At 56.2% G+C, this 25721-nt stretch overlaps 2 protein-coding genes across 7 annotated transcripts; both read left to right on the top strand.

The window, feature by feature from the left end:
- The first annotated feature begins 1278 nt into the window (after positions 1–1278).
- On the top strand, positions 1279–3266 carry DNAJC22 (DnaJ heat shock protein family (Hsp40) member C22). The gene is made up of 2 exons (XM_021382858.1): positions 1279–2404; positions 2755–3266. The coding sequence occupies exons 1-2, from the start codon at positions 1685–1687 to the stop codon at positions 2938–2940; spliced, it is 906 nt and encodes a 301-aa protein (XP_021238533.1). The 5' UTR covers positions 1279–1684; the 3' UTR covers positions 2941–3266.
- A 441-nt stretch (positions 3267–3707) lies between these two features.
- Positions 3708–25631, top strand: SPATS2 (spermatogenesis associated serine rich 2). 6 transcript variants are annotated; one of them, XM_021382834.1, is made up of 13 exons: positions 3708–3859; positions 7688–8001; positions 12141–12220; positions 12482–12590; positions 13403–13452; positions 14610–14868; positions 15130–15327; positions 16135–16270; positions 21564–21622; positions 22175–22284; positions 23162–23264; positions 23645–23853; positions 24677–25631. In XM_021382834.1, the coding sequence occupies exons 2-13, from the start codon at positions 7977–7979 to the stop codon at positions 24929–24931; spliced, it is 1593 nt and encodes a 530-aa protein (XP_021238509.1). In that variant the 5' UTR covers positions 3708–3859; positions 7688–7976; the 3' UTR covers positions 24932–25631. The 6 variants fall into 6 exon arrangements, with proteins under 6 accessions (XP_021238509.1, XP_021238510.1, XP_021238514.1 ...); XM_021382835.1 differs by having other exon boundaries at positions 3756–3902; XM_021382839.1 differs by lacking the exon at positions 3708–3859 and adding an exon at positions 3918–3942.
- The last annotated feature ends 90 nt before the right edge of the window (positions 25632–25721 follow it).

Genomic DNA, 25721 nt, shown 5'->3' with positions numbered 1-25721 from the left:
CCCAATCCCAATGCAATCCCCCCCCCTTCAGGTGCAGCTCCCCCGCATGCATCCTCATCCTAATGCAGCCCCCCCAGACCCACCTCCCCCCCCCCAGGGCGCAGCTCAGCCAAGCGTGGCCCCACTGGGAGCCGCTGTCAGGGAGGCAGCCAGGCGGGGTGGGCAGCGCGGGGGGGCCGCTGTCAGCCCTGATGGGCAGCTGGGCCGAGGGGGGCTGCAGCATCTCCCCCCGCCCTGTATTAGTGGGATCCCATAGGAACCAGGCTCTCAGCATCCCTGCATCCTCCTGAGCCGCAGCGTGTGGGGGGGGTCGGGGGGGGAGGCTGAGCTGAGGAGGGGGTCACAAGGAGGGGATCACTGCCCCCCCCTTCTAGTCCCCACTCCAGGAGTGGCTGTGTCAACAGCGCAGCCGGCCAGGGCCGTTAATAATGAATGAGACCAAATTGGAGGCCGGCAGCGGCTAAGCCGAGCAAACACAGCGGCGGTGGTGAGAGTGGGGGCTGCGGGGTGGGGGGGGGCTGGAAGCTGCTGGGAGGGCACAGCACCGGTAAGGGGCACAGCTCCAGCAGTGCCTGCATAGCTGCGTCTGGGGGGCGTGTGGCTGGAGGGGTAGCCATGGGGCTGGGGTGGGGAAGTTACCATGGGTCTGGGGGTTTCCACTCATGGCTGGGGGGGGGTCTTCCCGTTTTAGGGCCTCATGACCCCACCCCACAGCAGCTTGCAGTGCTCTGCCCTTTGCCTGGTGTTGTCACAGAGGCAAAGTCCGTGCTGGGTGGAGGGGGAGGTTGGGGAAGAGCTGCCTGTGAGCTCTGCGGGTCTTTGTGCAGAGGTGGGTTGGGGGTGCTGAGGGGGTCCACAGAGCTGTGGGTGGCTGCACGTGGTGCTGGGAGGCTCAGGAGGGGTGTGGGTGCACAGATGTGGGTGGGCTCAGGGGATCCTGGATGGGGATATGGTACCTGGGGGGGGGTGGATCAGTGCTGAGTGGGTGCAAAATGGCTTTTGGGTGGGCCCATGGGACACCCAGATGGGCACAGGGGGTCCTGGGTGGGGCTATGGGACCTGGGTGGCAGACCTGGGAGGGAACAAAATGGCTCTGGATAGGCTTGTGGGATCTCATATGGACTCAGGGGACCCTGGCTGGGCACGCAAGGTTCTGAGTGGGTGTGAAGTGGCTCTGAGTGAGCACTGAGGGTCCTGGGAGGGCACGAAACAGCCCTGAGTGGGCACAAAATAGCTCTGGGTGGGCTCGTGGTGCCTCTGGATGGGCACAGGGGGTCCTGGGTGGAGGTATGAGACCTGTGTGGGGATGGACCAGCCCTGGCTGGGCACAGAGTAGCTCTGAGTGGGCTCATGGTGCCTCTGGATGGGCATAGGGGGTCCTGGGTGGGGGGTATGGAACCTGGGTGGGGATGGCCCAGCCCTGGGTGGGCATGAAATTGTGCTGGGTGGGCACAGAGGACCCTGAGTGGAGAGATCCATATGGGCACAGGGGTTCTAAGGGTGGGCATGGAGCAGCTCTGGGCGGGCTGGTGTGTGCAGAGTCCTGGGGTAGCACGTGGGACACGGAGGGGACTGTCACAGGAGGCACAGCGTGCCCCACTGCCCCCAGCCATGCCTTCCCTCCCACAGGACGCCAGATGCCGGTGCCACACCAGTGCCATCCCGCAGCCGTGAGCCACCCAGCATGGCCAAGCGGCTACTGGTGGCCTACGGGCTGTGGGCGCTGGGGGGGCCGCTGGGGCTGCACCACCTCTACCTGGGCCGGGACAGCCACGCGCTGCTCTGGATGCTGACACTGGGCGGCTTCGGCGCCGGTTGGCTCAGCGATCTCTGGCACCTCCGCCGTTGGGTGGCCATGGCCAATGGCACCGGTAGCCGGCGCGGGCGGGCCGTGCCAGCGCTGAGCCCCATACGCCTGGCGGGGCAGGTGGCCGTGGGGACATATTTCGGGCTGGTGGCCGCGCTGGCACTGCCCTGGGTGCCACAGCTGCTGGCTCAGCCGCTGGCCGTGGGGTTGGGCGTGCTCCTGGTGGCCTCCGTGGGCGAGCAGAGCACTGAAGCGCACCGCGTCCTTACCGCGGCCTTCCTCACCTCCCTCCTCTTCCAGGCCCAGCTGCTGGCGGTGCTGCCTTCCAGCTTGGCTGCAGGCCTGGCGGCCCAGCGCCACTGCCGCTATCAGCATCCCGCCGGGCCTCCGCTGCGGCTTCGCGCCCGCCTCTTCCGCCTGGGCATGGCCTACCTGGCCTTCGCTGTCCCGGTGGGATACGGCCTGCTGCGTGGCACCGCCGGGGCCTTGGGGTGGGTGGGGGCCATCCCGATGTGGTCCTTCCAAGGCCTGGCCCGACTGCTGGGGCTCAGAGCTGGGCCTGGAGGATGCAATGAGCGGCAGCAGTGGGCCTATCAGGTACGAGGCACAGCAAGATTTGGGGGGGGAGGGGAAATGGGGTTTGGGTGTCCTTAACTCCCCAGAGGGATGGCACAGGGTATGGTACACAGATGATTTTGGGGTGATGGGGGGGCATAAGTTGGGGGGAGGGAATGCCATTTGTCTGCCCCTAACCTATTGAGGGCTGGCATAGGGTGCACGTGGCTGATTTTGGGGTGTCTGGGGGGCAAAAGCTGGGGGGAATGGAGTTTGGCTGCCCTTAGCCTGCAGGAAGGTAGCACGGGGTGTACGTGGCTGATTTTGGGGTGTTCTGGGGTGAAGGGGGAGTCTGCTACCGCACCCCATCATTTCCGTTTTGCCCCTCCCAGGTTCTTGGCATCCCATCCGGCTCTGGCATCGAGGAGGTGCAGAGGAGCTACCGGGAGCTGGTGAAGGTCTGGCATCCCGACCACAACCGGCAGCGGGCTGAAGAGGCCGAGCAGCGCTTCATCGAGCTGCAGGAGGCCTACGAGGCACTGGGGGGACCCCGCAGGGCAGCAGCAGGAGGAGGCTGAGCCCAGAGTGCGGGGAGCAAAGGCACTGAGGGGGCTTGCAACATGGGGTTTATAACACGAGGTTTGCTGCTGGTTGTGCTTTCTTTGCTCAGTGCCATGCGGTGCTGGGGCTGGGGATACGCACCGTGCAAAGCAATGCACGAGGCAGTGTGTAAACTGTTGCACAGGGATGGCTGCGACCAATGGATGGGGCCTTGTGCAAATCATTGCATTGGGATCCATGCAGAGCATTGCACGAGGATCTGTGCAAATGGCTGCGCTGGGGCTTGTGCAAATTGCTGCGTTAGGCTCCATGCAAACCATTGCGCACGGATCCGTGCAGAGCATCGCCGGAGGACTCACCTGTCCATCTCCGAGCCTCCAGGCTCCCAGCATCCCAGACCCGGTCCGGGCGGGATCGTTCAGGTGGGACTGCGCCTCGAACCCTCATCCTTGAAAGCTTAGTCCCCGCCTTTCCCACGCTCGGCTCTTTCCGGAGAGGATTCGGGTGTCTCCGCCCCAGGGCGGTGGCTCTCGGCAGTTTCCGTCCACGTTCGGCACCCGCTGCCCCACCTTGCTCCGCCCCTCAGGGGGCGGTGAGGCGTGACCTCTCCAGTACCGGATCCGATTGGTCCTCGGCGGAGATTGATCCCGCCCCTCGCCGAGCCGCGTCTGCGCACGTTAGCGGACACAGCTCTGCCCTCTCATTGGCCAGAACCCCTAGGCCCGCCCCCCTCCTCGCTTCAGACTGGCTGAAATGGGAAGGAGGCGGGCCTCGCCTCCCCTCCTCCTCTCTCTCATTGGCGGCGATCACTGGGAGCAGCGTGGCACTATTGGCTTTCGCGCGGCGTCCGCGGAGCCGATTGGCTGGCGGAGGGCTGAGGGCTCCGGCCGGGCCGCGGCCCCCACCCCCTCTCCGCTGCATCCGCGGCGGCCCGAGGTGAGCTGAGGGGCGGGGGGTGCGGCGGCGGCAGGGCCTGGCGGTGAGCGGGGGTCGGGGGTGAGCACGGCCTGATGGATGCGGTGAGGGGGAGTGGGTGCTGATTTGGAAGGGGTGGCTGAGGGGGGTGTTGGAGTACGGAGTAGGCTTCGTGAGGGGAGAGTCCCCCGTAGGCCTCAGCGCGGGGACGGGGGGCGGTTGCGGGGAACCGTTCCTTCAGGCCTCGGGTTCCGGGCGCTGGGGGCCGCCCGGTGCGGGAAGTTACGGGCCCACCGGAGCCGGGGCTTTGGGGCCTGAGGGGTCGGCTGAGAGCTCCATCGGGCGCCGAGGGCCCCACAGCTGCGCCCGCTCAGCGTCAGCGCCGCTTCCCGCGGCCTTCTGCGGGGTGCGGGGGGATCCGGGGCTCCCGGCAGCGCTGCGGCTTTATCCTCCCTTCTGCTGAGCCCTGAACGTCTCCCGTGTGCGGGTACCGCTGACTCAGTCCTTCTGCTCCCCGTCACGCAGAGTTCTCCCCGTTTAGGGCTCCAGCATTTATCTCCTTCGTTGTTATCCCTCGTTAATGACAGTTAACGCCGGTTAATGATTTGTGTGTGCTGCGGGCGGTGCACGCGCGGGGGCTGTAACTCCGCCAGCGTCAAAGTTGTGCGCAGCTCCAGCTGTTGTTCTGCCCGTCCCAAGCACGTGGCTGTTGTGGTCCCACCTGAAGTTCTGTCCCTTTGGGCTTTCCAAGCCCGGTGCGCTCCCGGGAGCTGGCCCGTGAGCGCGACTTCCCGGTAGCGAACCATCCAAGGAGCTTTTAAATCTTTTATGATTGTTCTGAGCTATTACGCTGCCAGCGCTCAGCAGAAGGTTCTGGTTGGATCCTGGACGGAGGAGCTCAGGTGACTGTGGGAGGATTTGTAGGTACTGCGTTGTTCTTAATAGGGCTGACAATTAAAATGTAGAGCTTATTTTTAACGGCATCCTCAAGCTCCGGCTTGGAGGTTGGCTGAGGTCAAAGGGAAAGCTGAGAGGGGGCGGCAGGAACAACCTCCCCCTGTAGCGATCTTGGGGAGGTGCAGGAAGCCCTCAACACACAGCAGTGGGGCAGAGGATGGTCTCATCTTCTGTTATATTTCCCATCACTTTTCTCCTTCCTTCTTCTCAAAAAGTTGTGTGGTTGTTTTTTTTTTTTTTTTAGATGCTTTGGTTAAGAACTCAACCCCAATCTAAAGGGGTTGTTCGTACTCTTGACTATGACATAATTCTTGGCAAATCCCTGAGACCCTTCTGCTCGGCGTGGTGGCAAATAAAGCCTGAAAGCAGCGGTGGTGCACACAGTTGCTGGGACAAATGCATATTCCAGATCCCCTGGCATCCTGCTGAGGTTTTTGGAGCACTTCAAGCCAAGGGGTCCTGGCAGGAGGAAAGCAGGAGGGGGCTCCCACCTCGAGGCGCAGGTTGTGTCACCGGGTGAGGTGTCAGGAAGCCCTCTAGCATTGCTGCGTTTGGAAACTGAATGTGGGAGATGCCCCAGGAGGGGGAACCGACCCTTTTTTCTGCAGCAGCCACCAGTGGGGGCTGCTCCTGTGCTTCACTCAGTGCAGGCAAGGTCCTGTGTGGGGTTCTGTGGGGTGGGGGGGTGTGGGCAGGAGTATTTCATCAGCTGGAGGACGGAGCTTTACTTCCTTGCCCTGATAAGGGGACGCAGTGAGCCTGGGAGGGGTCCACGTTTGAGGATAAGCTCACACTGAGTTGGGGCAGAAAAGTGAAAGGCAGAGGGGGTTGAGGCCTCTGAGCTTGATTTGGGTTGCTGTAACTTAGTGGGCATTGGCTGATTTCACCCTCAGAACTCCCAGATTTTTCAGCAAAAGAGCCTTTGGTAGAACAATAAAAATCCCCAGCAGCTTTTTCTCTCCGTTAATCTTTCCCTTTAAACCGGAAGCTCTCAAGTTTGGAAAGTTCACTGAAATACTCCGTCTAGACAGGGCAGGAATGGCCTGGAAAGCGAATGCCACGGGTGGGGTGTTCTGAAGTCATTTCTCTCTCGCCGTGCTGTCTGTAAAGCTGTGAATGACTTTTCCTTACTTGAAAATGAGCCGGGTTGTGCTTAGCAAAAATGTGCCTTCCCGTCGTGGCTCAGGAATGCCACGTTCCAGCTGAGATCAAGGAGGATTTCGCTGCTCTGTCGGCAGCGTTGGGTTTCTGTGGGTTATTTTGTGCCCCCTCCGTCCCATTCAGTCATTTGTTTTCATGCTGCAGGTTGCTTTCTTGCTTGTTTTGTGTTGGTTCTTGGCTGTTTCTGTGGGTGTGTGGACTTGAGCCTCTAGGTCCCACCTTGGGGGGTGCCTGTGCTAATTTTGGAGGAATGTTTGCCATGAGATGCTCATCAGTGGTTATTTTATCCCCCGCTCCGCTGCTTTTTCACTTTGTGCACAGCAGCCTTAGAGCTGAGCTTAGCAAAGAGTGGCTGGGAAGCTGTGATTCACTGCTTGTTTCTCTCCAAAGATTTTAATTACTGCTCCTTTTCTACCTCTGAAGTGGGGTCAAGCTTTTTCCTGGGTGACAACGTGCACTTGCTTCAGCTGTTTGGAGATGTCCCAGTAACTTCTTGGGCAGCTTTTTTACAGTGCTGTCCCCTCGAGTGCTTGCTTTTTGACAGTGCAGGGGCAGCTTATAAATGTTCCTTTGCTGAATTTTGTTTGCAAGCAGTTGCTCTTGGTTTGTAAATATTCATTCCTTTACTGAGCTGAGCTGGAGACAACTGGAGGGAGCTCGTCTGAAGTGCTCTGTGTGGTGCTCCAGGTTTGGTGTCTTCCTGCTCTGTGTGGTGCTCCAGGTTTGGTGTCTTCCTGCTCTGTGTGGTGCTCCAGGTTTGGTGTGTTTCCGTGCTCCCTTCTTGTCAAAAAGTGCATTTATTTAAAGGCATGGAATTATCAAGAGGGTTCGGGTGCGGAACTGAAGGTGCCCAGATCCCTGTGCCCTGAGAAATGGCTCCTGGGATGCATTTCAAATCATCATCCCCATCCTTCCCTGCTCTCGTTTTGGGATTTCAACTCCTTGTAGTGCAGCAGTGCTGCTGCATTCCTAAACCATATCCTGGGAATGCCCCTACAAATAATCCTGGTTGGGGTGGATCGGAGCTGAGCCGATTATTCCTCGAGCAAATGAGCTGTGTGTTCCTCAGTGCATTTTCAAGCCTGTGGGTTTCACTAGAAATACACAGAGTCTCCTGATTCCTTAAAGCTTTTCCTATATCGCATTGGCAAGTTGTGCCTTTTCCTCCTTGATGACGGATGTGGCATTGCGCTGGGGCCGGATCCCCATTGTTCTGCACGCCGTGTCTCGTTGCTCTTTGTTTAACCTGGCAGCGTCCCCCTCCTGCTCCAGGAGCCAGCAGCATAAGGAAAATCCCTGCACAGGAACCGGGTGTCCCTGCTGCGTGCAGAGGGAGCCGTGTGCTGCCGGGATGCTGGCTGCTCACGCACCAGGGATCCAAGTGCTCGTTGCTCCCCGTCTGCTTCGTCCTTAGCGAGCCCCGCTGTCCGTGCAAACGTTTTATGGTGGCTGTAAACCTCCCTGGTTGTGGGGCTGAAGTCACAGTGCCACAGAGTGCTTCTCCTGGAGCCTGTGGAATCCTCCCTGAGGCCGTGGGGCTCTTGTTGCCTTGTGGTTAGCGTTCCTTTCTGCTCGCCCGTTCCAAAACACCTTACACAAAATACAGATTTCACCCTTGGAGAAACCATCAGTGAGACGCGTTGACAAGCTGAGGGCTGTGGGGTACGCCTCGGGCTAGCTGGGCAGCAATTTCTGACTTCCTTCCTTTCTTTTCCCCCCATTGTTATTTAGAACCCGAGACGACTGACACCGGCAGCCGCGCTCAGGCGTTGTGACAAGGAGCCGCTTTCCCCAGGAAGAAGCCGTGCTGCTCTGTCGGGCTGTCAGCTGAATTCTGACAGCTCCAGACCCTGCTTGCCCTCGCAGCTGAGATTTTGCCATCCCGGGCCCGATACCGGCCGCTCCCCGCCTCGATTCGAGGCCGTGTGTGAATCACAGCTGCGCTGCTCAAGGGCCAGGAGTTGTTTTCCCCCCTCCCTCCTCCTCTGGTATAGCTGGACATTAGAGCAAGCACACCGAGATGTCTAAAAAGCAAAATCTAAAAGGTAAGATGCACGCGGATACGCTATCATCAAATGTCAATAACCAGCGCGATTGATTCCGAAGTTATCAATTAGGAGAGGGGTTAATTGCTTCTGCTGTACTCCTCTCCAGGCTGCTGGCGATGCTTGACAGCTTATTGTCACCGTCTTGGTGACACTGTATGACCTGTTGGGTTTTGTGACATTTGTAGCAGCGTTTCAGTTGTCCAGCTGGACAGGTCTGATTCATGACTTGCTGCATAATATTAATACTGCCCCACTTTCACCGTCAGAAAGCAGCAGGAAAAAAAGGGTTTTAGTAGCTAAGAGTTGCAGAGCCTTGCTCTGCATGCAACACCCATGCAGCACCCTTGCAAGTTCTCCCTTTTCTGCTGATGCGCATTAAAGGCAAAGCTGTTCTTGCATCCAGCAGCTTAGTGCAGCGAGAGTCCTCGTTTGCTGCACGTGAGACATTAATTCCAAAGTGTGGGGAGGGGGAGGGGAAGGGGGTTGTGAAGGTTATGGTTTTCTTTTTATTTGCACTGACTACTAATTAATAATTTAAGGCGAGTGGTTTGACAATTCGCGTCCTCTGCCTCAGGAGAAGCGCTTTTGTTCTCGGTAGATTTTTGCCTCTCGCCGCTCTGGCACAGAAATGGAGCCTTCCTGAGGAGCACTGCTGTCCTTTGACAGCCAGATCCATGCATGATTCGAAGCAATTAGCAGCACTTCTGGAAATTATGGTATAGGATAATTTTTTGAATTATTTTTTAAGTTCTGCATCTGAGCTTTTGGAAGCCTCGGCACAGGCCGTTAGGAAATTGTCTTCTCTCTGCTGTTGGAAATGGAGCCCGGCAGTTGTTGTCACTGAATACACAGGGAGAAAAACACACCTGGAAGCAACAGGAAGGTGGGGAATGGAGGAGAGGTCTGCAGGAGGCAGCAGGGAACCCTCTGGGGCTGGCACTGCTGGGTTCCTGAGGCCAGGAGGGCACTGAGGCTGTCAGTATTCGATGCTGCAGGCCTGGTGTGCTCAGCAGATGTCACGCAGGGAGCAGGCCCAGCACAGGTAAGGAGCATCTTCTCAGTTTCTCTGGAAGCCAAACAAAACCCCTTTGCTGTGTAACAAAGGACCAGCGAGGAGTGTTGAGAGGTGCGGAGTGAGAGAGCTGCTTTCAATAATGCAGCAGCTCTGAAAGCGAATCAGGAGCCCACCTGCTGCTGCTGCTGCTGCTGCATGGGAGTGCCACGGAGCACGGTGAGCATCTGAGCTGCTCAGAAGGGTGTTTGTGAGATTTGGAAAGCGGGTATGTGATCTGGGCACGGATGCAGTGAGGCCCTTGGGCTCCTCCTTATGCGGATACATCAAGGAGGCATTGCAGCTTGGTGCAAAATTGCCCTGCGTGCATTTGGGAAAGGGGAAGGGTCACAGGGAGCCTGCATAGGTGTGGGGGAAATTCCATTTTAATCTCATCCTTCGTTTAACAGCGTGCCACTCAAGTGGAAACTCTGCAGAATCCCAGCTCTGTGTGAGCGCTGCCTCCTCAGCCTTTGGCTGGCAAAGAGAATCCCAGAACCATTGGGGTTGGAAGGGACCTGTGCAAATCCTCAGTCCAACCCTGTGCTAAAGCAGGTTCCCCAGAGCAGGGTGCACAGCAAAGCGTTTGGGGAGGGTTTGGATCTCTCCAGAGAAGGAGACCCCCACCTCTCTAGGGGTCAGGTTTGGATTTAGGGCTGTACTGCGTGCTGGGGTCATTCAGATCTGTCTGAAACAGCAGCAATAACGCAGCATTTCTTGTCAAGACAAAGCCCTAAGGTGTAGCTGCCACCTCCTCGGGTTTCCTCTGCAGCTCAGTGACCACACCACGGGGTGTTAAAATAGTTTCTGCAACAGCTGATGGAGGCACTGAGCCCCAGTTCGGAACTGGAGGCGGAGATGGAGCAAGCGCAGTTGGTGAGCCAGACTCCCCCCCCAAGCATCTTAATGTGCTGTGTGGGGAAAAAGGGACTTAGAGGCACGTGTGGTAGTGGTGTGCATGCTCCTGGATCGTAGGGAGAGGGGGAGGATGCTGGGAAGTCCTGCAGGGACCTTTGTCTGTGTTGGTTTGTACCTCAGTGTTAATTTCTGCTCGGTGGGTGCTGGTGCACTCCTGCTTTTTGTAAGCGAAATGATTTGGTTGTTTCTGTGTTCAGTCTTTTGATGGCAGAGAGGAGTCAGGATCTCCCCAAATGGGCAGGGCTGCTGGGTTCCTGATGTCCAGGAAAGCAGAGTGGGTATTTCTTGAGTTGTTACTGCACACCTCTCATTTAGGAGTGATGGATTAGGGGAGTTACAGGAGAAGGAAACTGAAGTGAGCAGGCAGCGTGGTGTTGGGCAGGGTGGATTCTTCCCGGTAGCTTTGGTACCTCTGTTGAAGAGAACCAATTAGTTGATTAAATAGCGTTAAACCACGGAAGTAAATGATCTGGGATGACCCATTTCTTGCCCCCTCCTTTTTCTGGGAGCCGCAGTTACGAGCACAGAAGCAATTAAGACCACGCTTCTGGGGTTAATGCGTCGCATCTGCAGGGCAGCGCTGCGTGTTTTCATGCCACAGCATCCGAACGATGCGGCGTCCCGGGCTGCCATGCACAGCCACAGCCCCGCGAAGATGTTCATCCCCCAAACCCTGAAGGCAGCAGCAGCAGCCAGACGTCTGCCCACGAGGACGGAGCATTTTAAATTCCATCCATTCCTGCAGATCCCCGCCACCGCCGGAGACCCGAGCGCCAGCAGCCCTTCTAATGATGCTCGGGAGCGCTCCTGGGCGATATCACATGTACACAGTGAAGTCTCCGTTGCATAATTTTTGCATGATCAACGTTATAGCCGCTGGGAGGGCGCGGGCCGTGGCTGGAAGCTGGAGATGTGGTGGGAGTGAGGTGCTGACAGCTCCATCTGCGTGAGCCCCAGCACAAACACAGCTGTAGGAAGGGGTAGGATTGAGCAGCTGAAAACGCGCTGCAGCGGGGAGCTGAGCTTCATCTTCCTTGGCACCTGGGCCCTCGGTGGCTGCTCTGCAGTGAGGGTTTTGAGAAAAGATGGCTGGTTCTCACTCGGTGATGGGAATCTGAGAGCCATTTACAAGATGAAGGGCCGGAAAGTTGGGAGCTCAAACTTGCGTGAGCTTCAAAAACTGGAGGCAATCTCGCTCATGGGGCTGAAATGGGGAAGGAAGGAGCGAGGAAGAATTTAACCGTTCATCTGTAGCCTAAATAAGAGCCTGACCTTTCCATCATGTTCACAATTCTGTCACTGCGTTTGGAGGCATCTCGGTTTAAATGCTACATCAATGTCTGGGAACCGCGGAAGTCAATGGTGTGTCTCAAAACCGCGTGCGAGTTATTTGGAGGAGGTGAGGGAAGGGACGTGAATCAGCAGCTCGGGGTGCTGGCCGGGCTCACTGCACGCCTTGCCCCACCAGGGCAGGCTGCTGGATGCATTTCCTTCCCCAAAACCCCACATTTAGACTCCTTGGGCCTTTGGCAGCAAGATGTGGGGTGAGTTTGTGGTTCCGCACACGGTGATCCCGGGGGAGGGGTGGCAGGGAGTGAAGCTGTTGCTGGGGGCTGGCTCAGCTCTGGGTCTCTCTGGAAGATGAGCATTGCCCTGAAGATGGGAGCTGGTGACGAGCACGAGCTGCTCGATCTCCAAAGCCATTCATCAGTCTGGTTGCCATCTTGTATCTCCAGGTGGGGGAAATTGGTAATGTGCTGCTCGGAGGCTCCGGTGCTGAGGGGATCATTAGCTCTTTGTTACTGGGCTCGCAGAGGGATTGATGCAGAAATGTGAGGGTGCAACTGGCGTGCTTCGGTAATGGGCTGTGTCACACCAGCCCTGCTGGGGCTGTGTTTGCTTCTTTGTGGTTTGGTCTGCGATTGGCTTGAAGCAGAGCTGTGGCTGAAGCAGTTTCATTGGCTCCGTGTAACCTGGCAGGAGGAACAGAACCTGTCCTTTGACTAAGAGCACACGGTGCCCCAGCCTGCTCTCAGCAGCTAATTGCCCTCTGTTGGGTAGAATTACCTGGCGAGCACTGTAACCACCAGAGCTGACCCCACTCTCCAGATGTCTCCCGGCACCCGAGCATTCAGGCACGAGTCTCCCATCTCCTTTGTCTTCACAGATCCGTCCGGGTTCATTTTCGATGTGCAGTCCAACACGGTGATGGCCCAAGGAGGAACCTTTGAAAACATGAAGGAGAAGGTGAGTGCGTCTCGTGGGACTCGAGCTCGCCGCGTGCCGCGCGAGTGCTGCGTCTTTATCTGCTGTCAGAGGTTAAAGATGTTTCTGTCTGGGAGCTGACTGCGCTTCTTTCAAAAGCAGAATTTTATTCAGGCTGAATCGTCCTGGCCCATGAAAGTTTGATAAGGAAGCCATCGGGTAAGGTGTTCAGACTGCTTGCAGGGGGCTGCAGTGTGAGGTGAAGGAAATGCTTCAGCTGTCGGCCTCTTTTCTTCCCCCCAGATCAACGCAGTGCGTGCCATAGTCCCGAACAGGAGCAACAATGAGATTGTCCTCGTGCTCCAGCATTTTGACAACTGCGTGGACAAAACAGTGCAAGCATTTATGGAAGGTAACTGCAGTGGGAATCTGGGCTCTGTCGCTCGTACCTGCTGTGTTTGTGGGCCTTCTGCAGGAGTGCTCGTGCAGAAGGGTCAGAGTGCAGAACATACCTCACGTGGAAAGGGTTTGTGGGGCTTCTCAGCTCAGCCACATGTACCCTCCACAACTCATGGACAGTTCTCTTCCAAGTCTTTCTCGGTGTTTGGTCAAGGCAGAGAGAAGTTCTCGATAGCTCTTTAGGTAATGGGGGTTAGATACTCAATTACAGCAACTCTTGCTCGTGTGTACAAAGCAGGGAACGTTTTCAGGTGCTGCTGTTTGTACTTTGAAACCTGGCTGGCACGCTGTGCTAGATGGATTTTCTGACCTCAGAGAAACCAGCTCTTGCTGGTGGCACTGCACTGCTCTGTCTCCCTGCTGGCCATCACTGACACCATGCTTTGCCTGCAGAACAGCTGCTCCTTAGGCTGTGGACATCCCAAACCCATTGCTGCTCTGGAGGCAGAAAGCCAGCAGGTGCCTGATGTGGGCGCAGCCTGCGAAGCTCACAGTGCTCCAGCACAGCTCTGAGTGCCCAGAGTGCTGGGGCCAAAGTCAAGGATGTGTTCCTGGAAACAGCTGGCTCTCTGTTCTAGGGGAGTAGGCCTATTTGGCCTAGAGCGAAAATGAAACTCATCCTTTCATTATGTCAGTGGCAAGAACTGAAACTGCTCAGGTGTAGGGAGGTTACAGGCAGCACCAGATGTGAAGGCTCTGCCGTGTGACCACGAAAGAATTGGAGTGGGTGCCACCCTCACTGCTCATCCCTATGTTTTGTTTCAGGTAACGCCAGTGAAGTATTGAAGGAATGGACTGTCACGGGCAAAAAAAAGGTAACGCTTCTAAATACACCTTGCAAATGTAGTTCTCTTTTATTTATTTTGTTGTATTTCTTTGAGGAGGAGGGAGAGCACAAATTGAGACTGCCTGCTGTTCCCTGCGTTCCTCGTAATTGTGATGAGATAAGAAGCCAAAGAGCAAACATGTTCTGCACCATTGTGTGCATGTACACTGCTGGCAGCAGAGCAGACTGCCAGAGATGATTGCTGTGTTATCAGGTGCCTCGCTGCTCAGGGCAGGGATTTGCATGGGACCTTCGCTGCAAGCAGGAAACATCTCCTCATCACGCCTGCACTCAGCTTAGTTGTCAGACACATTGTGTGGGGTGCAGCAGCTGAAAAAAAAAGCTTCCAGACTTACAGCCCTTGCAATAGCTTTTGTTTTGCTGACCCTCTGCAGGACCCCTAATCCACACAGCCAGCCCCACGCTGAAGTAAATCTTTCTCAGGTCCGTTTGCTTCAGCAGAGCTCCGTAATTCACTGCTCGGATCGTCGTGCCGTTCCATTTTTCATCGGTAACCTTTGGAGCTGAACAGTTGCATTTAATGCTGAGGTCTGTGGAAATATTTCTGTGTCGTGCGGGCTTCCCTGCCTCGCTCTGCGCTCAGACCTCTGCGAAACGGTTAAAGACAGATTTGCAAAGTTTCAGAACTTGATATTCTAATGTCCAAATCCACCAGGACGAGAAGAAAATCATAATTATTCAAAAGGACTCCTTTGAATACTTAAAAAGCACCGGGATGAAATGGAGAGGGGAGAGATGTGACCGAGGAGCCGTGTGCTGGGGATCGAGGGAATTGCTGTCAGAGCGAGGTCTAGGGCAGCACCCCGAGGGGAGTGGGGCTGCCCCACACAGCCCCACTGCTTCCCACAGCCCTCAGCCCGTGCCCTGGGCTCGCTGGAACACCCTTGGAAGGGATAATGAGTTTGCTCGTCGTTAATGCCTCTATATCTGTCCTCATTGTTGAACGAATCCCCCCTGCCGCGAACGGGATCAACAACCGGGCTGGCTGAAAAAGCATTTTAATTCAGCTACTTTGGGGCGGTAAGCGCAAGCTTAATTTTCCCTTTAGGAATTAAGCTTAACGTTTTTATTTTCCTTCCTTTTTTCTCTCTCTCTCTCTTTGTGGCGTGGACGCCTAATCCTCAGAACAAGAAGAAGAAAACCAAACCGAAACCGCAAGCCGAGGCGAGCCCTGGCCCCGCAGACCCCAGGAAATTGGTGTCCACTGAAGAGGAGCAGTCAGCAAACTCGGAGAAGGGGGGAATTAACGGTTTCCATGTCAACGGCTGCGCCCACGACACGGAGTCGGTGGACTCGCTCAGCGAAGGGCTGGATGCGCTTTCAATTGATGCCAGAGAGCTGGAGGATTGCGAGCCTGCAGTGCCAGACATGCCTGAGAGAACAGGTTAGTCCCCTGAAGAAGTGGCAGGAGGCAGGCGCCGGGCGTTTAAAAAGCAGAGGAGCTGCCCCTCGCCTTTTGTGTCCATCTTTTGACTGGGGTCAGCTTTGAGAGCTGATTCGTTTGTGCAGTCCTCCAGGAAAGGGCAGCTCACCCCGAGCTTTGATTTCTGCTTGTGGTCCTAAAGGGCTGGGAGCGTTCTGCCGTCCTCTTTGTGTCCCCCACCCCCCTCTCCCCCCTTCACACGAGTTTGCTTTGCTCCGGCAGTGCCTCAACTAGAGAACGGAATAGCAGACCTCGACACCAAATCTCTCACCGTGCACCCTGCCCAGAGCCCTTCGTCTCTCAGACAGCGGCCTGATCAGCACAGCACCAGCAGGTCCGGCTCCAGACCCACGGCCCCCGCCTCCCTGCCTGCTGTGCGCCTGGACAACGTCCCCTTCTCACCTGCAAACAAGAAGCTGGGTAAGGCCCCCGGGTCTGCTCCTTCCCCCGTGTCACAGCGGGTTGCCAGCAGCCAAATTCTCACCACCTCATGCGCTGCGTCGCTGACGGACAGCGCTGAGGCAGGCTGGACGTTGATTTTAATACAAGCGAACACACTTCTTATTATCTGGCCTCTAACTTGCACTCTGCTCCTCCTCTTCCCCGTGCACAGCAGGAATCTTGACAGCAGTTTAGATGTAGTGCCCGGAGCAGCAAACCCGCATGTGTGAGAAGGCAGGGCGGGAGGCAGCCTCGCTGCATAAGCTTAGCCCATTCTTCTCCGCTCCCTCTCAGAGCCTTTGGGTTCTTTCTCATCTGTTGTGAGAACATGTCAAGAGGACAGTAGTTGGGACCAGCCCTGTTACAAGAAGTGACAGCCTCCTGCCACTTGATTTTTTTTGCTTACAATAACAAGGGGGGACAGGGAGACCTCAGAGATGGCGGAGGTGATGGCGGTTGTCGTGCTCAGCTCAGCGTGATCAGGTGGTGGCTGTGCCCCTAACCCAGAGCAACTCAGATGCATTTGATTACTGTTGTGTATTTGAAACGGTGGAGGGATGTCCCTGCCCATGGAATGAAATCCTTCAAGCTCTGGGAAAGCATTCCTCAGTGGAAAACCTTCTGCTGAAGCAAGAGCCTTTGTAATAGGGGAGGGAAAGGAAGTATTAAAACCAAGCAGGGCATAGTTTAAAAGTAAGAGGGAAAGCATTCTCCTGATTTCCCCTGCTGGGAGGATTTAGCAGTGTGATTGACGTGGCTGTTTAAGTTCTCTCTGTCTCTTGGTAGGTTCTAATATTGAAAAATCAGTGAAGGATCTCCAGCGCTGCACCGTCTCACTGGCTCGGTACCGGGTCGTGGTGAAAGAGGAAATGGATGCTTCCATTAAGAAGATGAAGCAGGTATTTGCTGAGCTGCAGAGTAGGTAAGTAAAATGTAGGAACAGATCCAGATGTGTTGAGGATTAAGATCAATGAATTTAGAATGAAACTTCAGCTCTCCAGTCAGGCTAATGACATGCTTGCACTTGCCCCAGTGGCCAGGCACCGTTTGTCAGCGCTTGAGAGCTCAGCGTGTCGTGGAGAATTAAGCCCAAATCTGAAGGCCTGTGCTCTACAATTTGTAGAGGGCTTTTTGCAGGCAGCTCTTGGCCCGTGCCCCATTCAGGGCTGCGTTGTCTGGCTGGCTCTTTGGTGAACTTTGATTCTGGGTCTGCACAAAGCTGTTAGCGTGACCTTCATTAAGTCACGTCAGGCACAGAGGGTGGGAGGAACTCACCTTGTAACGTGCTGCCAGCTGGGTGCTGGGAGCAGGGAGTGCAGCAGTCTGTGTCTTTTCAAAACAAACATTTGTATTTGAAATCTGCAAATTCGGGTTGCATACAGCATGGAAGAGCAGGCTCCTTCTGAAGGTACACACACACACACACGCACACTACGGATCATCCTGCAGAGGCTGTTCCTTCTCCATTCTTAAACCAAGCTTTGAATGCAGTGCACAATGTTCCCTCCATGTGCAGGCAGGTCTTTTTAATTACCATTTTCATTGCTTTAGGTAAGCACTTTACGGTGACATTCCCAAAGTCCTAACACCAGATGCACTTGATGTCTTGGCTGATCGGATCTGCTAGTGAGAAATTGTTCTTCCTGGTTATACAAACATGAGTGCATTTGATAAAGAAATGTAAGAAACTGCACAGAGAGCTCAAATCGTGCCATCATTCAAGTCGGATCACTTCCCTGCTGACCTCGTCATCTGCAAACTTGCTGAGGGTGCACTCTGTCCCACTGCCAAGCTCACTGCTGGTGTTACGGAGCACTGGTCCCAGCACTGACCCCCGAGGGGCACCACTCTTCTCTGGTCTCCATCTGGACACTGAGCCATTGACTGCCACTTTCTGGGTGCAGCCTCGTATCCAGTTGAGCAGCCCACCTGTCAAATCTATGCCTTTCCACTTTGGAGAGAAGGATTTTGTGGGGGGCCGTATCCAAGGCGTTACTCAAGTCCGGATAGGTGACATCAGTGGCTCTTTCCTTGTCCACTGACGCAGTTACACCGTCGTGTTTACACTCAGGCAGGACCTGCCCTTGGTGAAGCCATGCTGCTTGTCCCATGTCACCTCCCTTTCTTCCGTGTCGCTTAGCATTGCTTCCGGGAGCATCTGCTCCTCCATGATCTCCCCCAGCACAGAGGTGAGGCTGACAGGTCGGCGGTTCCCTGGGTCATCCTTTCTACCCTTCCTAAACCTGGCTGTGACATTGCTTTCTTTTCAGCCACCAGGGACTTCTCCTCGCTGCCGTGACTTTTCAGATATCATCAAGGGTGGCTTGGCGACTGCGTCAGCCAACTCCCTCAGTTCTGTGTGCCTGAAGTGAGTAATAGTTGACAGGTAACTAAAACGCTGATATCACACCGAAGGATTAAAGCAGATATTTGGCAGACTTGCAAATCCGTGTCAGAAGCAATCTGCATCTGAAAACTGCGTGCCCTCCAAGGCAGGGCTGTGTAGTGGTAGTGACGCGGAGCTGGCTCTGCTCCGAAGCCTTTTAGCAAACCTTGTTGCTCCGTGTGAGGTTTTCTCCTTGTGTGCTTGCTCGGGTTGAACTTTGCCACCAGGAAGTGCTCTCCTGAAGTGGAATGCTGCCCTGCATTTCGGTTCAGCGTGCTGAAAGCAGTGACAGAAGGCGTTCCTGGCTGACTTCTGACCTTAGAGGAGACCAGACCCACGTGGCTGTGGGTGCCCGTTTGCCCTCAGCTGCATTTTGATCCTTTCTGATGCTCGTGACCTCTGTGGCACATTGCTCCCAGCTCTTCTCTCTTTGTGTTTTGGGGAAGCTGTAGTGGGGAGGGGGGGGAGGATTTACCCTACCAGTAGCAGAGGGTTTTGGAGGGGATTTACCCCCTCAAGAGCTGAGACATCTGTAGTCCTAACTCACTTAGTTTGTGTGAGTATTAGACCGTGCTTTGTTAGAGGCTTTGTCTACCGAGTGGCGACTGATGCTGTCTCAGTGTCATCTCCATATACAGTAGGGCTGGTGATTTTTATTTTTTTTTTCCTGTCGACCTCTCAGTGCATTCACAGCACCTGTAAAATCCCATCCTGGGGATGGAAAATGTCACTGCCTTGGGTCTGCGCGAGCGCTGCCTTGCCCTTTGGCTTGGCGTTATCGGCTCCGCGCTGCTCGCGTCACGTTCCCAAAGGTGAAAGAGCCACGTGTGGCCCTGGGCACAGGAGGATGTGTGGATCCGCCTGGCGTGGGGCCACCGGAGCCTCCCTTGGCAAATGCCTTGCTGCGTTGGCTCTGCAGAGCGCAGTCCACTTTCCTTTTCCCAAAAATGACGCCGTTGAGCTGAAGCAGAAATGGTGCCGTCACATTTTCTTTTCTTCCCCCAGCTCCCTTTGCGACCCGGAGAATAATTAGTGTATTTTTAAAGCCTATGACACAAGACAGGACCCAATAGCTAAATCCTCTTGCTGAATCATAGCTCCAACTGGCTTTCTACCAAAGGAAAGCCTGATTTAAAGGCAGGTTTGTTCATCTGAAACGGGGCGTTTGAGTAGCAAAGTGCAGGCTATTTTTGCTTGTGTGTCACAGATGTGCTTCAGGTGTCCTTTGAACCAGCAAGGCTTCTGCAGGTTTGGACCTTCATCTTCTCTTGCTTGGCAGCGTGCTGGTGCAGGCACAGAGGTGAGGGTGAAGGGGCTCTAACGCTGCACCATGATCTCCAAAATCCATCCTGAGTGCAGGTGCTGGATTCCTGCTCTGTAGGATTTGGAGGTGGTCGGGTAACCTGAATGAGGGAGTCCTGACCGCCCTGAATTCCCAGCATGTTTTTCTATCTGCGCTGCAGAAAGCACCCTGAGCCTTTGTGGGTGCAGAGGGGAAGATCAGCTTTAGTGCTGCCATGGGCATGGGGCTGCGTTGAGGTTTGTCACTGCTGCACTGTGGGGCTTAGAGGTGGCAGCTGCCCTGCAGGCAGCCCTCGGGACCACTGCACAGAGCCTCACCTCAAAGCTGGGATCGTGCTCACGCATACAGCATCTTGCAGGGGCCACTGGGCTGCGAGTCTCTCTCCTGACAGCAGCTCACAAGCAAGCACTCAGTGCTGCTTCAATCCTCAGCAGGTCTCAGTTCGCCTCCTTCCCCTTTTTCTTCCTCCTGAAGCGTGCTTTCTCCAAGCTCAGTCTCAGATTTATGTGGTCTTGTCCCAGCACAGAGCAGCCTGGAATTGAGCACGTTCCTGAGCGGATCTGGCAGCTGGAGGGCGGTCTGCTCAGCGATTCCCTAGCGTGGGAGACCACTGGGGTCTGATGGAGCCGCTCCTCACGCCAACATCAGGCACGGCCAACATGACCTCTGTTCCTCAGCCAGCCCAACTGTAAAATTGGGTAAAGGACTCCAGCTGAGCTCCGCTGAGTAAATTAAATGACAAAGGGACTCAGGCTGTAATCTTTTGTCAAGGTTCCTGCGGGTTTGCTTGCAGGAGAAAGCCCCGAACGGTCCCCATAAAGCTCCTCTAAAGCAGGCGTTGTTCCTGTAGGAGCCAGGGGTGTGTGTGTGTGTTCAGGGAGGAGGCAACGGGGGGATAGATGCAGCACAGCTGGGCTCTGCTGGGCTCGAGTTCATCAAGGCAATGCTGGATCCGCACTGGGATCCTCCCTGATGTGAGCAGCAGGCTGGTCAGCTCCCTACAGAATGGATGGGCATCTCTCTGTGGGATGGGCACCTCCCCACACCCTGCCCTTGCTCCACGCTGCGGAGCAGGGCTGAGCCACGCAGGAGACAGCTGGAAGCGAGGTGAAGCCTTATTAGCGTCGCTTCTGACACACGTAGTTGTATTTGTGCAGTTGGGCTGCAACTGCCTGACCTGGCTCAGGCCCCTGCTGTGCTACGAGCAGAAACAATCCCTGCCCTGAAAAGGCAGACGGACAGAGAGCGATAAATCAACAGAAGCTGCCAAATGTCAAAGCTGCTGTTCAGAGGGAGTTGTTCAAATTGATCCTGCCTCGGTCCTCCCGTGCACGCAGAGGAGTGGGAGCGGTGGTTGGAGTTTGCCTTTCAGATGCCCTGTGGTTTGTGAAAAGAAATGTTCCTCCCCGTTTTCAGGCAGATCGTTCTCACTGAAAAAGCCTGTGGCCTGAGATGGAGGGCTGCCATCACCCCCGGTATGGCTCTGTGTCTGCATGACGAGTGTTGTAAAGCTAGCAGGCGAAAGGAAGACGTGGCTCGTATATTAGGAAAACACAAATGAAGCCTGTTAATAGGCAGGGTGCTGAGTGCACTCGAGCTGCTGGGGGAAGGTGAGCTGCAGCCGTGTGGACTCACGGCCAAGCACCTTGCAGGAGCAGCGTGGAGGCACAAAAGCATCTGCAGGAAGGGTGAGCACGAGGGTGTGGGTTTGTTACTGCAAACAGCAAAGCTGAAGCCAGTGCCTGCCTCTGTCCTGCGAGGGCACGGCGATGTTTTCCCTCCTGCCATTGCAACCTGAGTCTTGGTGGGCAGTGGCACAGCTCTGCTTGCACAATGCCCGGGAGAATCGTGGTCTCATGGCAACAGCCACGCTCGGAGCCTGCTGAGCCTCCTGGTGCTGCACCAGGGCCCCTCGGATGCTCTCAGGTAGCTGAAAAATCCTCAAGCCTGAAGAGATGGGAGCGTGGTGGGGGCTGTGCCCACTGAAAGAAACACTCCTTTGGGATCAGCAGGATGTGCCCTACCCTGGAGTGCTGCAGAACACTAGAACTTTGGTTCCTGGACTGGCAGGACAGCTTGGTATAGTGGAATAAGCTAAGAGTGAAGCATTGCACTCAGGTGCCTTCACCATGTTGCTCCTGAGAGGCTGCTGCCCGGGGCCCACATCCCACTCCGGTGCTGTGGGTCTTGGCTTGCTCATGGCTTGAGCATTTTGAGCAACTCTGCGAGCATTGCACCACAGCTTTCCTTCATGACAGAGCACAGAGCAGTGCAGCTGCTGCTCCTCTCCCCTCACCGAGCAGCTCTGACTTTATCAGAGCACGGTGACCACGCACCCAGCGGGTTTTTAGGAATGCAGTACGGCGCTGACTGAAGCCGTGGTGCCAGCAGAGCTCAGAACCAGGGCTCCTGCTGCCCTCTGTTGGTCCCTGATTGTGGCTGACCAGCCCACCGCCCGCCGTGCTCCTGCTGTGGGATTTCGTGGCCCCCCTCGGTGTTAAATCCTTTCTCTGTGTTCTTCCCCAGCCTCATGGATCGCGAGGTGGCGTTGCTGGCTGAGATGGACAAAGTGAAGGCGGAAGCAAGTAAGGCTCCCTCCTCTCTCCTCCCGCTGGGCACCCACCTGCAGAGCCACAGATGGTGCTGTGCTCCAGGGACAGCCCCGGTGGAAGCAGATTTTTCTCCCTTATTTCCTTTTCGCTCTGTGTAGAGCACTACGTACTTGGGAACAGACAAAATCTGCCCTGTATTGTATATACCATGTGTATAGTGACTGGATTTTGCCTTGTTCTGTGCCCATGTTAGAGGGTGGGATGAGCTGCGCTCTCCTGAAGGCATTGCTGAACATTTTGGCATTCCTGGGGAGCTGGAAGGGGTGTTCACAGCACCAGCAGCACTGATCCCTGCAGCTCAGGGGTCCCCAGGGAGGCACTCAGCATCTAAAACAGCACATGGCGCCCGTCCCCACGGCAGCTTCCAGCTCAGGTTCACTCTGTCTGGAGACGTACACGGCTGCAGGAGGGTGACGCTGGGGCTGCTGTGCAGCTGGCACCGTGCTGACATGGGGAGCCTGCTGCTTACCAATGAGGGGCTGGGCTGGGGCTGCTCCGGCCTCAGAGCTGTGCTTTGTCCCACAGTGGAGATCCTGGTGAGCCGGCAGAAGAAGGCAGAGGCCCTGAAGAAGATGACCGACGTGGCAGTGCGGATGTCCGAGGAGCAGCTGGTCGAGCTCCGAGCCGATATCAAGGTGAGCTTTTCACCTCTGCCTCATCTCCCCCGCTCCTTATCTCACCCGAACGCTGTGCATGGTTTTTTTTTGGTAACCGTCGGGGCTTCCTGTGCTTCTGAACGCGGTTTGGTTTGGTGTCGTTTCCAAATTCGCCTCTGCTGCTCTCTGCAGCCGTGCTGCAGGGTACAGATTCATCCTGAATCTTAACTTTGAATACTTGGCTTGCAAAATACCAACTTCAGCCAGCGAAGGATCATCCAAGCATTAACCCCTCGGTGCCTGCGCTCCAACCTTTGGCCATTGTGCACCAGCACGGAGCTGGGGATGGGGCAAAGCCGCAGCTTTGTCCTCAGCACAGCACTGAGAGCCTCCCGTGGTGCAGGCTGACCTCTGCCTTTCCTCCCAGCTCACAGAGCCTGCCCTCTGCGCAGAAGCTGCTTTTCTATTCCATGAAACGCTTTCATATTCCGACAGCCACCTCTGCTCTCTGGCACGCCGGCTCCTGCTGCAAGAGGTCAGCACAAAGTTGTGCAGAGGATCAATTAAGCTCCAGCCTGAGAATCCAGCTGCTGGCACTGCAGCTCAGGGCAGTGCCCAGCCCGGCAGCAGGATTGGTGCTGCTGAGGAATGCTGCCTCTGTCAGCATCCTGGGCAGGGCTGGAGCCACTGTGGGACTGAAACAATCTGAGGGAAGCTGGTAGAAATCATGCAGAAACCTTTTTCTAATTCCTTAAGGCCTTGCAGCCACCTCCCTTCCCAGCCAAGACTTTTTTTCAGGCAGCGCCCGCCTCAGATTCTTGTTACCAGCCCCAGACTGGAGACTTCTGTCTCCGTTCCTGTGCTCTAATTGGCTGCAGGGACTGGAATTAACGTGCGTGTTCTCCTTTCCACGCAGCACTTTGTAAGCGAGCGCAAGTACGACGAGGAGCTGGGCAGAGTGGCGCGGTTTACGTGCGACCTTGATGCGTTGAAGAAGAGCATCGCTGCCTTTGGGCAAGGTGAGCAGGGAGGGCCGGGCAGCCGAGGCCCTGCCGTCCCCAAAACTTCCTGTGTGCCCCAAAAAGGGGGAGCAGCAGGCTGGGAGGGGGCTGCGCTGGGTGCTTTGTTTCCCCCTGAGCAGTGGCGGGGGGATTGGTCTGTGGGTGCCCTTTCCTTGGCCATGAGAGCTGTTCTCCTTCCTTCTCTGGTCCCAAGCTCTTGCATAGTCCACGAAACCAAAGCGAAATCTCACCTGGAAAAGCTCTGCTATCCACCCATGCCCTCAGCTCCAGCCACCAGCTGCTCCAGCAGCTCTGCCCCAGGATCCCAATGGAGGCTGGAGGGTGAGCGGCCAGGGTCCCACACACACGATGCACATTTTGGGGTCTTTCTTTTCCAGTCTCCCACCCGAAGAACAGCTATTCCACCCGCTCCCGCTGCAGCTCCGTCACAGCCGTGTCCCCGAGCAGTCCCAGCAACACCTCCACTCCCTCCAGCCCCGCGTGTGCCTCTGCCATCAGCCTTACCACAGTGAGCAAGAAGCCCCCATCCTCCATGGAGGCAGCTGTGGAGGGTGCAGGCAGCCACCCCCCCCAGCCCCTGCGAGAGGTATGAGTGCCCTGGGGCCGGGAGGGCTGGCACAGTCCTGCTTTGCTGGTTCTGCTTCTTGGGAGATTTGGGGTGGGGGGGAGGGGAGGGGGTTCTTTTCCCACCTTTCAGGGAGGCGTGAGGTGCATGGGCTGTAGGCTCCGTATCACGTGGCAGCGTGGGGCTTTTGCTTTCCCAGCTCTCTGAGGAGCAGGAGGGGCACGGGGTCTGGTGTGAGCTCTGGGCTCTGTATCCCGTGAGGCTTCAGAGTTGCCGCTTTCTGGTGTCTCCGAGGAGCAGGTGGAGCACGAGGGCGCACCGTCTGCAGGCTCTGCTTCACTTTTCTGTTGGGATTTCTGTGTTCCCAGCTCTCTGGGCAGTGGGAGGCACGGGGTACATTGTCTCTAGGTTCTACTTCAGATATTGGGGTTTCTGATTTCCACATTCTCCAGGGAGCAGAACGAGGGCGCACGCTTCCCAAGCTCTGCCTCACATCGGGTGTTGGTGGTTTTCTTTTCCCACCTCTGGGGGGAGCAGGGGGGAAATGAGCTGCGCGGCCTCTGCGATCTGTTTCACTTGAGCTTTTGGAAAGGAAAAAAAAAAAAAAAACAAACAAAAACCCAGCTTCTCTGGGGAGCAGGAGAGCTCTGAGGGTGCACAGCCTCCGGGTTCTAATTCACACCAGATTTCAGGTTTTTCGCTTTCCCAGCTCATGGGGTCGGGGTGGGGGGGACAGGGAGCAGGTTGCATGAGGCGTATTGCCTCAGTGCTGTGTCAGTGGGCGGCTGCAGCCCTCAGCGTGGGATCTGTCCCGTTCCCCCCCCCCCTCTCTTCTCTCTTCCAGGCTGCCCCGGGGAGCAGACGACCGGGACCAGCGGGCTCCCGGCCCCAGTTACAGCCCGGTCCTCCCACTGCCAGGCGGCCCGGTGGCCCCCGGCACCGCAGCGGAGCGGGCCCGGCGCTCGGCAGGCACCAGAGCAGCCCGGGAAGCCCCCACCAGATGCAGCCCCCGGAGCCCGGTCCCGCTGCGGCCACGCACAGCAAAGGGCTCCCCCAGCGCAAGCCCCGCGCCAGCCGCCAGGAGGGAGCCAGCTCCTGAGGTTTCCCCACTTGTGCCCTGAGGGGACGAGACTGTAGGAAGCTCCTAGCTAGAGATATTAACAAAGGAAAGTTTACACTTCTCAGTTCTTGTGCCATTATTATTATTATATATGTATTTTTTTTCCTTCCTTCTCTTCTTTTCCCCTGATGTCTGCTTTGCGTTCTTCTCTCACGTCTTACTGCACCTCCACCCGGGCTCAGGCCCCTTTGCTGCGCTCGCTGTTGCCTTTTTCTTTCCCCTCTAGAAATCTCCATGGCTCTGATGTCACTGTAGGCAGAGGGGGCCCGAACGCAGCCCCCAGCCTCTTGTGTTTTGTTCCCCCCCCCGTGCCCTGACCCTGGGGTCTCACCTCGAAGAAGCAACCCCAGGACAGCCCAGCCCTCGTGCTGGCAACGAGGACAAGTGCTGCAAAACGGGAGTAGGGGGCGATTTGGGGGAGCCAGGAGGGGCTTGTGAGGGCTAGAATCCCCCCCCAGCGTAGTGCCAGCGGGACCCTGGGCACACTGCACACCGCGCTGTTCTCTGGTTTATGTTTAGGGGAAATCTCTTTGTTTAATTCACCCTCCCTCTCTTGCCCGGACCCACCCTAAATTAAACAAGAGCAATATCAATTAGCAGAGCTAATCCTAGCTGCTACCGAGTGGCCGTGGCCATTACTTAGCATTGTCCAAATAAAAGGCGATGTTCATGTTCATTAGTACTGTCCCTTAATTAATGCTCTGTTTCTTATTGCCTCCACCAGCCATGGTGTACTAGGGGAGCACTAGGGCAGGGGGTGGCTCCTTGG

The sequence above is a fragment of the Numida meleagris genome, unplaced genomic scaffold (assembly GCF_002078875.1).
Source record: "Numida meleagris isolate 19003 breed g44 Domestic line unplaced genomic scaffold, NumMel1.0 unplaced_Scaffold296, whole genome shotgun sequence".
Taxonomy (NCBI): domain Eukaryota; kingdom Metazoa; phylum Chordata; class Aves; order Galliformes; family Numididae; genus Numida; species Numida meleagris.
Note: the sequence above shows the minus strand (reverse complement) of the source record. Positions and strands in the feature narration are given on the sequence as shown.

Coding starts and splice junctions, on each gene's coding strand:
- DNAJC22 (XM_021382858.1), top strand. CDS start 1,685: ATGGCCAAGCGGCTACTGGTGGCCTACGGGCTGTGGGCGCTGGGGGGG. Junction 2,405..2,754: donor GGCAGCAGTGGGCCTATCAG/GTACGAGGCACA, acceptor TGCCCCTCCCAG/GTTCTTGGCATCCCATCCGG.
- SPATS2 (XM_021382834.1), top strand. CDS start 7,977: ATGTCTAAAAAGCAAAATCTAAAAG. Junction 12,221..12,481: donor TTGAAAACATGAAGGAGAAG/GTGAGTGCGTCT, acceptor TCTTCCCCCCAG/ATCAACGCAGTGCGTGCCAT. Junction 21,623..22,174: donor CAAAGTGAAGGCGGAAGCAA/GTAAGGCTCCCT, acceptor TTTGTCCCACAG/TGGAGATCCTGGTGAGCCGG.